Here is a 13,034-nt window from a genome sequence, read left to right as displayed (position 1 = left end):
GAGGGGGCCGAACTTCTGAGGGACGACGCCGCGGCGCTGTCTTCTGGAAGTGGGAAAGGATGCCTGTCAAAAACAGGTATCTGTTCCCCTCATCTCCCGGAAAGGTGCCAAATGTGGCACCAGAGTGGTGGAGGAAGCAGATGAGCGGAAGTTCCACTTTTGGGTGGAACTCCGCTTTAAAGCATAACTCTTTTGTTGAGAAAAAATCATTCCCCTCTGGGTGATCTCTGTACAGGGCCGCTGATAGAAATCATGGGGCCCCGTACAGCCTAGCTGACGGGGCCCCCTTAAGCCCCACCCATGGCCCCACCCCAACCCCGCCCCTGGTCACATCCCAGCCCCACCCCCGGCCCCACCCTAGGCCCCGCCTTTAAACAAAGTGCAGTTTTGTCTTCAAGTGATATTTACCTTCCTCCAGACAGTTTTGGGTTACTTCAAATGAAATGGAATCAGTATACAGAGGTTTACTTTTTCTGAGAGATATTAAAGGAACACTCTAACCACCACGACCACTTCAGTGATCTGAAGTGGTGATGGTGGTAGGAGTCAGATACACTGCACATGCTGGGATATTTACAGTTATGTGCTGGGGGATAGTTGCACCCCTAGTACCTGTGACTTAGGTAGCTAGAACATGTCATGTCGTCCTTATTCATACGTGTATGAACAAGGACATGACATATTATGACAAAACACAACTAGTTATTAAAAAACATATTGTAACAATTGACACACGCTAATGCACATACCTTTTCTAAGACTGCTGTCGGTTACTGCAGGCGGGTAATGCTGGTGGTTACTGCTTGCGGGTAATGCTGGTCATGCGGGTACTCTGGAAGAAGCAGCGGCTGCAGTAGAGAGCAGAGCTGCTGCTTCCTGTATCTAAAACCAAAAAAAAGAGACTAAGCGCTGTGATAATCATGTGCCTATAGCTGCCAGAGAGGATCAACCTAGGGACCGTGAGGATGCTAGGAAAATGCACACAAAAGAGTCGCTTGGGAGTCTCACCAGGAGACGCTTGGGGCTGTGATGAAAAATACTAATGCCATTGCAAATAAAGTAAAACAACTTACTGTTTATTAAGATGAACAAGGGAAACAGTTAAAATAATAATACTGTCATGTGCTTTCTGCTTCACTGACCCTTTAAGACAAGCCGAGTGTTCTGGTCAGTGGATAGAGCCGAATAGGAGCCAATCCTGCAGCTGTCTAAAAAAGGCTGGGAGTGCTGGGAGAAAAAGGACAACCTGTTCCTTGTAATGCTAACCCCAGTGGACTGTGTAACATACCATGGGGGACTTCCAGCGGTCCGCTTGTAGACACACAAAGGGCTCTGTCCAGGCAAAGAGGTGGAGGGGAGATCAATGGCGATGGAGCCGAACACTGCAGCTGGAGGATGACGTCACCGCTGTGAGCCGACCGACAATCCGATGGTATGGGACAGGCCGCACTCGGCTACTGAAGGCCGTGTGATGCTTGGACAAAGCCATCCCATACCACCAGAGTGTCGGTCGGCTCACAGCGGTGACGTCATCCTCCGGCTGCAGTGTTCGGCTCCATCGCCGTCGGTCTCTCCTTCGGCAGACATCCTAAGTCTCCTGCGGCAGCTGGGAGATCGCACGGCAGTTGCGGGTGTCCGTGAGCCACCAGCCAAAGGTGGGAGACTCCCGCAAGTCGCGAGAGACTTGGGATGTCTGTGATCGGCTCCAATACCCGGAAATGTAGAATCTCATATATATATATATATGATCCTGTGCAGCGCGAAGGCCCTGTAGCAGTAAATCTGCTACGGGGCAGTCAGCAACTGGTTAAGATCATCAGCATTATGATAACTCTGTCGTGTGTATGGTAACATCCATGCCATATTGTGCTTCAGAGACAGTGCCATCCATGCCATTGATGCAATGCCATAATGCATGTGCTGCAGAGATGGTGCCATCCATGTCGATGCAATGTATGTGCTGCAGAGACAGTGGCATTCATGCCGATGCCATGTATGTGCTGCAGAGACCGTGCCATCCATGCCAATCCAATGTATGTGCTGCAGAGACCATGCCATCCGCTGTAGAGCACCTACATGGCATTGGCATGAATGACACTGTCTCTGCAGCACATACATGGCATCGGCATGGATGGCATGGTCTCTGCAGCACATACATTGGATTGGCATGGATGGCACGGTCTCTGCAGCACATACATTGCATCGGCATGAATGCCACTGTCTCTGCAGCACTTACATTGCATCGTCATGGATGGCACGGTCTCTGCAGCACTTACATTGCATCGGCATGAATGCCAGCAGACAGTGCCATCCATGCCGATGCAATGTATGTGCTGCAGAGACTGTGCCCTTCCAATGCCATGTATATGCTGCAGAGACAGTCCCCCCATGCTAATGCCATGTATGCGCCGCAGAAACAGTGCCCCCCCTTCCAATGCCATGTATCATACATGGAATTGGCATGGGGGGGGCACTGTCTCTGCGGCACATACATGATATATGTGCTGCAGAGACAGTGCCCCCCCATGCAAATGTCATGTATGTGCATCAGAGACAGTGCCCCCACCCCATGCCATGTATGAGCTGCAGTCAGAGACAGTGCCCCCCATGCCATGCATCATACATGGCATGGGGGGAGGGCACTGTCTCTGACTGCAGCACATACATGGCATGGGGGGGGGCACTGTCTCTGTCAGAGACAATGCCCCCCCCCCCCCATGCCATGTATGTGCTGGCGCTGCAGCTAGAGACAGTGCCCTCCCGCTCCCCCCTCATGCCAAAGCCATCCCCCAAGCACACACCTGTTGTAAAACACTTGCGTCCTCCTCCTGTCTGGACTGCTGAACTCACACTTTAAAAAGCAGCTGCCTCCTCCTCTGATTGCTACACAGCCTACTACAGTCTACACCGCTGTAGCTTCTAAGCTGAGTTGGGCTGTCACTCACTGAGTCACTCACAATCACGAGTCTCACACAGCACAGGCAGCCTCTGTCTCTCGTCGCAGGATGAGTGGAGAGCAGAGCAGAGCTTAGTGCCGGCCGTGGGCGGAGCCGCGGAGGATAATAGATCCCTCCGCCAGAGAAGGTATAGGCATTCAAGGCAAAGTGAAAGTGCAGACAGGCGGCCGGGACTTGAGCCGGACGGCGCCCTCCGTCAGCGTAGAACGCGGCGCGGGGCTGATGACATGATGCGCCGGCGCCCGAAATAGAAAAAATAGTCCCAGACTCCCCCCAGCACACAACATCGCAGAGGGGCCATAGAAAGAAAAAAAAACACACACACACAGGCGCAGCCTAAGATGCATGCAGTAAGGCTTTTTTTTTTTTTTTTTGCGCTGTTTAGAGATTTCACCGGGCCCCCCTACTGAGCTGAGGACTCCGGGCCCGGTACAACAGGGCCGGTTGTACTGGCCTATCAGCGGCCCTGTCTCTGTACATTGCAAGGATTTTAACAAACTTTGTTGCAGATTCTTACCTTTTGTTATTCTAAAGAAATCATTGTTTGTTCCTCTGTGCTGAATGGGTCAAATGGGAGTGGTTTCATAATGATCTATCAGCTGTGGCAGCTGCAGGGCTTTAATGAGGAAAGCTGCTGGGCCTGCATCCCTTTAGACGTGTTCCTATTGGGAGTATCTCACCAAAAATGACATTATTGTTGCAGGGGATGCCAGAAATCTGACTTGTATCTTAGGCAGACTTCTGGCAAAATTGGTGTGCCAATCACACAAGAAGGAAATGATGTTTCTGGGGGTGTGGTCAGTATACATTCTGTGTACAGAACACCTCCAGGTGACCATATTGTATTGCAATTTCCAAAAATTACAACAGCTGCAGATTGAAAAGGAAAGGTCATTTTTAATAACATTAAATCACAATATGATTTGTGTCGCAATTGTATACACTATATTGTTTTTTCTTTATTTGCTTTTTTTTCCCCACAAAAGTGGAGTTAACCTTTAAGTGGTTGAAATATAAAACAATTATATATAAAAAAAAATAAATATATATATATATTTAAAAAACTGTCATTTTCGGTTTCGAACCAAGTGCATCCTAAATTTTCAGTTTCAGTTTCGGCACCAAAATTTCCATTCGGTGCACCTCTAGGAATAATAAAGTGGCTGGTGAGCAGCACTGCAGCTGCCTTCCAAAGGCTTGAGCTACTGGAAAGGGAAATATAGTGACAAATCCTAGCAAAAATTAACAAACTTCATCTAAGAAAAAAAATAATATTAAAAAAAAGGTATAAAAGATAATGTTTAATCTATGTATATCATTTTGGTTATTTCAGTATTAATGAGTACACTTTACATTGATTTCTTATATACTGTATATGACAGCTGTTGCTGTGCCAGGTCACTGGATATTTATCAAGGATCCTTCTGACAAACATCAAAAGCAATTAACAGAGATGTCAACAAAATCTTGGAAATATGGATCTCGTTTGTCACCTGCAGGCATTTTACAGGAATACATGAGAAAGGGAATGAGCTTAAGGCTACGCTCACATGTCAGCGTAGCGGACCGCGGCAGAATCACCGCGATTCTGCCCGTGATCCGGAAATCATCGCAAATCGCAGGACGCCTGTGCGTTGCCGTTGATTTGCAATGGCACCCCAAACGCTGTGCGATGGTGCTACGATTTCCGCCTTTTGAATCGCGGTAACATCGTGCAAACGAAATCGCGGGTCGCATGGCGCTCAAAAAAGGTACAAGAGCTTCTTTGTTCTCTTTGTATTGCTTCCTTTGTGTGAAATCCCTGGTGATCCTGACAGTTCCCCCTGCTTTCCTATTAAAAACTGACCACACTAAGCAGGAGAGCACAGCGTGGTCAGTTCTCTAGCTAACCGGTGAACTCAGTGTACTCTCCTCCAATGATCAGAGTTGTCTTGACATGCCCCCACTGCACAGCCATTCATTGGCAAGCTCAGTGTGCTGCTGCTTCACCTCCCCCAGCTCTTATGGGAACAGAGGGAATTTAATCACTTATAAAAAAGGGGAAAAAGTATTTAAACTGAATAGCTTGTTTTACAAGGTGATCATTTAAAATGACGATTTCGGGAGGTCAGGGCTCCTCCCGCGGCCCGCTGTGTCTAAACACAGTGGGAGCGCGGCTCCGGCGATACGCGCGCGCCGCCGAGACCGTGAGCACAAAATCATGTAGATCTACGTGACTTTGTGCAGCCGAGGTGCCCTGCTGCAGTAAATCTGCGTGGGCAGGTCGGCAAGTGGTTAATGACCAGGCCAGTTTTTGCGATTCAGCACTGCGTTATTTTAACTAACAATTGCGCGGTCGTGCGATGCTGTACCCAAATAAAATTGATGTCCTTTTTTCCCCACAAATAGAGCTTTCTTTTGATGGTATTTGATCACCACTGCGGTTTTAATTTTTTTGCGCTATAAAAAAAAAAAAAGAGCGACAATTCGGAAAAAAAAAAAAAGAACAATAGTTTTCACTTTCTGCTATATAACATTCCACAAAAAAAATTTTAAATCTAATTTTTTCATAATTTTATTCTGCTACATATTTTTGGTAAATAAAAATCCCAATAAGCGTATTTTGATTGGTTTACACAAAAGTTATCACGTCTACAAACTAGGGGAAAAATTTATGTCATTTTTCTTTTACTAGTAATGGCGGCGATCAGCGATTTTTAGCAGGACTGCGACATTGCGGCGGACAGATCGGACCCCTAACTGACATTTTTTACACTTTTGGGGGGACCAGTGACATTACTACAATAATCAGTGCTAAAAATATGCCCTGTTACTGTAATAATGGCACTGGCAGGGAAGGGGTTAACGCAGGGGCGATCAAAGGGTTAAATGTAAGCCTAGGGGGTGTTTTCTATTACTAACTGTGGGGGGGTGGGCTTGTGCAATCAACATAGAGACCTGTGATCCTAAATAGGAGGAACACAGGCGCTCTGTGTTCATTCCAGAGAGAACAACGGCAGACATCCGTTCTCTCTTCACGGGAAGCGATCGCGGGTGCACGGCGGCAATCGCGGCTGCCGGCCCTGCGCCTTGGCTTCCCCGCTGTAGAGTGGGCACCTGCAGGATGGCTCCTGCAAACCGCTGTACAGGTACGGTGATTCGCGGGAACCTGTCGACCTGCCGCCGTGTAACTGCGGTGGCTGGTCGGCAAGTGGTTAACAAGACTCAAATATACACTCCTATTCCCAATATCTCAAAGAAAGGTCAAATAATACTTAACTCTGGTAGATGAATGTGAACAGCTTACACCGGATAGCTGGAGGAACAGGACAATAAGAAATCCTGACTGCATGCTTGGTCTTTCCACAGATCCAAAAACAAAACTGATTATTCCTCATGCTATGGACTCTTTTTATAGTCCTGTATACCAGAGACCACCCATAGGATGTAATCATTCCTCTTGACCACTCACAGGTCATTTTGTGAGTGAGGTCAGCAACACACGGTTGCACTTCCCCCCACAACCAAATGGTCGATTGGATATGTGGTAGCCATCTTTAAATACACAACGTCAAAAGCTCACTAAACCACCTGTGGGTGAGAGATAGTATTACACATGTATGGGGACATTTGTCATGAATCAGTTAAAAAATATCCACAACTGATACGGGATGTGTAGTGTGCCTTGAGCAGTGTACCAGAAACTATTTCATAAAAAATTGAGTATAGATAGACATGTGCAACTTGTTTAGTTACAAATTCATTTTCGGAAGAAATTCGACATATTCGTTCATTCGGGAGCATCCGAATGAGCAAATGACTCTTTTGACGAATGCATACAAAAACAAATTGTCAGAAAGAATAAAAATCCAAAAGAATGATAAACAATTCAATATACAAGTTTGACGAATTAATTACATTCGGATAATTTAGTTTTTTGTATTTTTGTTCCTTCTGACTATTCGTTATTGCTGAATATAAAGAAATAATTGAAGAATGCATTCGTGTTCGTATTTTTTTTGGATATATTCAGATGGGCAGTGTTAGTGTTTTATCTCTGGCCAATGAGCCTAAAGCCCCGCTACGAATTTCCGCCGACCTCTCGTCCGTTTTTTGTGGCATGCTGGTCTGATGTGGAAAGTGAAGAGGTTATTTTCATACGAATTTTCCCGTACGACAGAATTCTACTTCAGAAGTGATGTCATGTGTTGGATTGCTTTGTATGTGTTCTTTCCTCTCTGAGCATGCCTAGTCTTGCTCTTAAGATTTTTTTCCGTCGAAATCTGTACTGACTGCACGAAAATCGGACGTTATATTATGGACGACAAAAATTTTATAGCCTGCACACCAGGATTTTTTCTGCCAAAAAGTCGGAGTCGGCTGTCGGAAGCACCATACTAACAATCCGAAAATCGACAGATCGGTCGTCGGACGAAATTTCCCTTCCGAATTTCTTACCGTGTGTACGGGGCTTTATACCCTTCTGTGTTTTTCTGTGTCAGACCGTATTCCATCCAGAGTCCAGACAGGGTGTGGTGAGCCAATGGCACTGTTTTGTTTTATTTGTGAGTCTTTGGTGAAACAGAGAGTGAGAGATAGATTATTATGAATGCATCCAAAGTTACAAATTATCCGAAGTAAGGAATGCCGCATCTAAACGAACTGAACGGAACGAATACAAATGCATCTGAAGTTACAAATTATCCGAAGTACCAAATGCTGCATCTAAACGAATGGAACAGAATGAATACGAATGCATCCGAAGTTACAAATGATCCGGAGTAACGAATGCAGATCATAATGAATCCGATAAACAAACAAAAAAAAAAAAAACAAACAAATGAAACAAAACCAATTTTTCCGCAGTGCATATGTCTAATTATAGGGCCATTATGTAGTAGATGTGTAAGGATTAATTTTTTAGAATAAGGATATCATTTAGGGGGTAGATTTACTGAAGGCAAATAGACTGTGCACTTTGCAAGTGCAGTTGCTCCAGAGCTTAGTAAGTGAGCAGAAGCTCTGCTGACTTCTTTTATCCAATCGTGTGCAAGCAAAAATACTGTTTTTTTTTCATTCCTTTAACGTAATTGAGTATTTCATTATTTTTTTCCCTATTTATTTTATCTTTTATTTTTAATTTTTACACTTTTTTTTTTGATCACTTTTATTCCTATTACTGTACAAGGAATGTAAACATCCCTTGTAATAGAAATAAGCAGGACAGGACCTCTTTATGGTAAGATCTGGAGTCAAAAAGACCTCAGATCTCACATCTACAAAAAAAAAAAAAGAAAGTGATTTTTTCATGATGAAAGAAATCGGTTGCTAGGAAGCGACATATGACGTTGCTCCGGTCCTCCAAAGCCATAGAGTCGAGTGAGGGCCATCTTGCCCTCACTCGACTTCCTGCCTGAGAGGAGAGCGGACCGGATCTTTTTCCCCGCTACTGACAGGTCCGGTAAGTGGGGAAAATGACCGGGAAGCAGCCGGGTGGGGGGTACACCTCTCCCGCCGCCCATAAGGGTGATCCCACTGGAACCATCCTTATGTTAAAGTGGACCGCCCGCCATTTAAAAAAATACTTGGGCTATGTGACATAATCCTGGTATTTAACGTCAAAATACTGGCATAAATACACGGTGGGCGGTCCGCAAGTGGCTAGGAGGAATATAGCTTATAACAGCAGACTCCCAAACATCTAATACCTCCATTTGGGACCACTTCTACCTCCATCCACTGGGGCCTCCCTTGGTACACAGATAGGTAATTCCCAGAATAACAGGGGTACTGCTCCTTTAAAATTGCTCTATATTTCATGCGGCCAGATAGATGATATTCTCAATGTGACAAGCATAAATGAAGGGCTCTCATAGTGTAATAAAACTCAAACCATCAAATTTATTAAAGGTAATAATGATGACAATTAAATATCAACACTAACAATTAAAATATCAAAAAAACGCCTTTAAAACTATTCAATAGCCAAATACCTTCCTTACACGTCACTTCCGGTCCGCACTGTCTCTGCTTGCATCCTACGCGTTACGTCACAATCACTGAACTTCATCAGGGGAGCATTAATATCCATGTTTAATTGTAAAGCAAATGATCTTACTGTTTTTTTTTTTTTATGTTTTTAAATATAATTTTTTTATATGAAAAATAAATGCCCTGTCTTCACTCCGACCTTCTGTTTTTCTCCTGGGAATTGAAGTCTTTTTAATATATAAAGCTTTTATTGTGTTTCTGTCTTAAGGTTTCAGAAGAAATCAAGTTGTGCGAAGGAGAAGAGTGTGCTTACCTCAGGAACCCCAGGAAAAACCTTCTAAAGAACATATTGGTAAGATACACACAGGAGCTGTGGTTGGAAGAATGTAATGTAGGAGTAGCTGTTATATACTGCTGCAATGGAAGCTGCCATGCCTGTTTTTGGTATGATGCCAATGCCATGCCCGCATCCTACCCCACTGCAGGAGAGTAGTTACCAAAAAAAATTATATTTTACCAAATTTTCCATCAAATATAAGTTCTTTTGCATCATTAAGCCCAACTGAAGTTTCACACATTTTTTCTCTCTTTATAGTCCGGTGCCATTGTGTGTTACTTTAAAGAGGAGCTTCAACCCAAGGGTTCATTTCAATTGTATAGTGAGTGCAATGATAACTTTTTTCAGAATTTATTACCAACCTGCTACCATCCCAACTTAACACCATCCAAAAAAAAAAAAAAAACATTTTTTTTAAAGTCCCATGGGGCTGGTGGAGATTTTGTGGGATCATTTTGATCCTAAACCTCTCTTACCTGGCCTGCTGGTTTCAGCTGAAATAGCATACACACCCACCCAGCAAAACCAGGGCTGTCCTGCCATGATCCACTGAAAGTCGCTGCATGCTGGGTCCCACACCACCATCTTCTATGCTTACCTCTCCACCGGGGCCTAGCATCATGTACTCTACAGTGCCTTGAAAAAGTATTCATACCCCTTGACATTTTCCACATTTTGGCATGTTACAATCGAAAACGTAAATATATTTTATTGGGATTTTATGTGATAGACCAACACAAAGTGGCACATAATTGTGAAGTGGAAGATAAATGATAAATGGTTTTTAAAATATTTTACAAATAAATATCTGAAAAGTGTGGCGTGCATTTGTATTCAGACCCCTTTACTCTGATACCCCTAACTAAAATTGAGTGGATCAAACTGCCTTCAGAAGTCACATTATTAGTAAATAGAGTCCACCTGTGTGTAATTTAATCTCAGTATAAATACAGCTGTTCTGTGTAGCTCTCCGAGGTTTGCTACGAAACAAACAGCATCATGAAGGCCAAGGAACACACCAGACAGGTCAGGGATAAAGTTGTGGAGAAGTTTAAAGCAGGGTTAGGTTATAAAAAAATATATTCAATCCATCATCCCAAAATGGAAAGAGTATAGCACAACTGCAAAACTACCAAGACATGGCCGTCCACCTAAACTGACAGGCCGGGCAAGGAGAGCATTAATCAGAGAAGTGGCCAAAAGGCCCATGGGAACTCTGGAGGACCTGCAGAGATCCACAGCTCAGGTGAAAGAATCTGTCCACAGGACAACTATTACTCATGCACTCAACAAATCTGGCCTTTCTGGAAGAGTGGCAAGAAGAAAGCCATTGTTGAAAGAAAGCCATAAGAAGTTCTGTTTGCAGTTTGTGAGAAGCCATGTGGGGGACACAGAAAACATGTGGAAGAAGGTGCTCTGGTCAGATGAGACCAAAATTAAACTTTTTGGCCCAAAGGTAAAAGGCTATGTGTGGCAGAAAACTAACACTGCACATCACCCTGAACACACCATCCCCACCGTGAAACATGATGGTGGCAGCTTCATGTTGGGGGGATGCTTTTCTGCAGCAGGGAAGCTGCTTAGAGTTGATGGGAAGAGGGATGGAGCCAAATACAGGGCAGTCTTATGCCCCATACACACGTGCAGATTATCTGCAGACTTTTGTCTGCAGACTTACCAAAACCATATAATATGAGGTCAAACCTAAACACTTTCAATTTGTATGCAATCCGGCAGGCTCTTGCACTACATAGAAAAGGTAAGTCTGCAGACAAAAGTCTGCAGATAATCTGCACGTGTGTACGGGGCATTAGAAGAAAACATGTTAAGAGTCTGAAAAAGACTTGATATTGGGACGGAGGTTCACCTTCCAGCCGGACAACAACCCGAAACATACAGCCAGAGCTACAATGGAATGGTTTAGATCAAAGCATATTCATGTGTTAGAATGGCCCAGTAAAAGTCCAGACCTAAATCCATTGGAGAATATGTGGCAAGAGTTGAAAATTGCTTTTCACATCCAATCTGACAGAGCTTGAGCTATTTTGCAAAGAATGGGCAAAAATGTCACTCTCTAGATGTGCAAAGCTGGTAGAGACATCCCCAAAAATATTTGCAGCTGTAATTGAAGCGAAAGGTGGCTCTACAAAGTATTGACTCAGGGGGGCTGAATACAAATGCACCCCACACTTTTCACATATTTATTTATAAAAAAAAATTGCCGATTGCCACCTGACACCCGCGATCGCTCCCCGCTGAGAGAGAAGGACAGTCGGCTGTTGTAAACACAGCCGACCGTCCTTCTCCCTGCAATGATCACAGATCTCATGTGATCCTTCTATATAGGATCCCATTTCTCTATGGTCATCTCAGAAGCCACGCCCCCCACTGTTAGAATCACTCCCCTAGGGTCACATTTAACCCCTTGATCACCAACAGGGTTAACCCCTTCCCTGCCAGTGTCATTATTACAGCATATTTTTAGCACTGATTACTGTAGTAATGTCACTGGTACCCCCAAAAGTGTCAAAGATGTCAGTTAGGGGTCTGATCGGTCCGCCGCAATGTCGCAGTCCCGCAAAAATTGCAGATCGCCGCCATTACTAGTAAAAAAAAAATGACATAAATCTTTCCCGTAGTTTGTAGACGCGATAACTTTTGCACAAACCAATCAAAATACACTTATTGTGATTTATTTTTTTACCAAAAATATGTAGCAGAAAACAAATTGGCCTAAAATGTAAAAAAAAATTTGATTTTTAAATTGTTTTTTTTTTTAGAATGTCATAGAGCAGAATGTGAAAATAGTGGGTTTTTTTTTTCAAAAATTTTTGTTTATAGCGCAAAAAATAAAAATCGCAGAGGTGATCAAATACCACTAAAAGAAAGTTCTATTTGTGGGAAAAAAAGGACATCACTTTTATTTGGGTACAGTGCCGCACGACCGCACAATTGTCCGTTAAAGTAACGCAGTGCCGAATCGCAAAATAGGGCCTGGTCATTAAGGGGGCAAATCCTTCCAGTCTTAAAGTGGTTAAAAAATGACTTTCAAACTAAAATAACTTTAGTAGTTAGTTTGTGATTAAAAATATAAATATATGGACACCTGAAATTTTACACTTGCCTGGAATTTTTCTATACTTGATGATCTCTCACTATAATAAATGGCTTATTTTTTTTTTTTTTAGGCTGATGTCTTGGCAAGACAACTACAGAAAAAGTGACAAACTAACGTAACTCCTTCCAAATCTTCGTCTTCAAGCCATGTTTCCTTTAAGAACCCTACTGTCTTCTTCAGTTGCATCGCCGTCTTCATTAATGATGTCATTATTCTGCTGCTGGGCACTGATCAGAATTCTGGACACTCTTTCAAAAAACTTTATTAATGTGTATGTTTATCATTTTTAGGGCCAACCCAACCAGAAACTGCTATTGCGGATCTGAAGTAATAATTAGTGGCTTCTTCCATGGTTTTTTGGGGTTGAGATTGGTAACATTTTACTAGAAGAATTCCCATTCCCAACTGCTATGGCTAACACAAAGCCAAATGATGGTGTCAGGCTCTAAAAATGGTTGCAGCGTGACGTGCTTGTTGAGGCTCCGAGACAAGAGGCAGAGTTTTTTGGGGGGATAACAAAAAAAAGCTGATGGGTGAACTCATTGGTGTACAGCCAAAACCTAGTTATCGGTTTTGGGTTGGGTTGGCCTTTAAGAGATCTTCTTTTTTTATGTTGAATATTCAGACCGAGAATTCTGTCCCTTTCATACTT

General features: G+C 43.6%; 1 protein-coding gene across 1 annotated transcript in view; it reads left to right on the top strand.

The window, feature by feature from the left end:
• Positions 1-12,703, top strand: part of LOC309567632 (progonadoliberin-2) — a 64,354-nt gene extending 51,651 nt beyond the window's left edge. The window contains exons 3-4 of the mRNA XM_082273049.1: positions 9,196-9,279; positions 12,453-12,703. Of these exons, the coding sequence (XP_082129175.1) occupies positions 9,196-9,279; positions 12,453-12,488 (120 nt within the window). The 3' untranslated portion in view covers positions 12,489-12,703. The remainder of the gene's footprint in view (positions 1-9,195; positions 9,280-12,452) is intronic.
• Positions 12,704-13,034: the final 331 nt, after the last annotated feature.

This window comes from Pelophylax lessonae (assembly GCF_965119305.1).
Source record: "Pelophylax lessonae genome assembly, chromosome: 1".
In the NCBI taxonomy this organism is placed as follows: Eukaryota; Metazoa; Chordata; class Amphibia; order Anura; family Ranidae; genus Pelophylax; species Pelophylax lessonae.
This window is presented reverse-complemented; position numbering and strand designations above follow the sequence as displayed.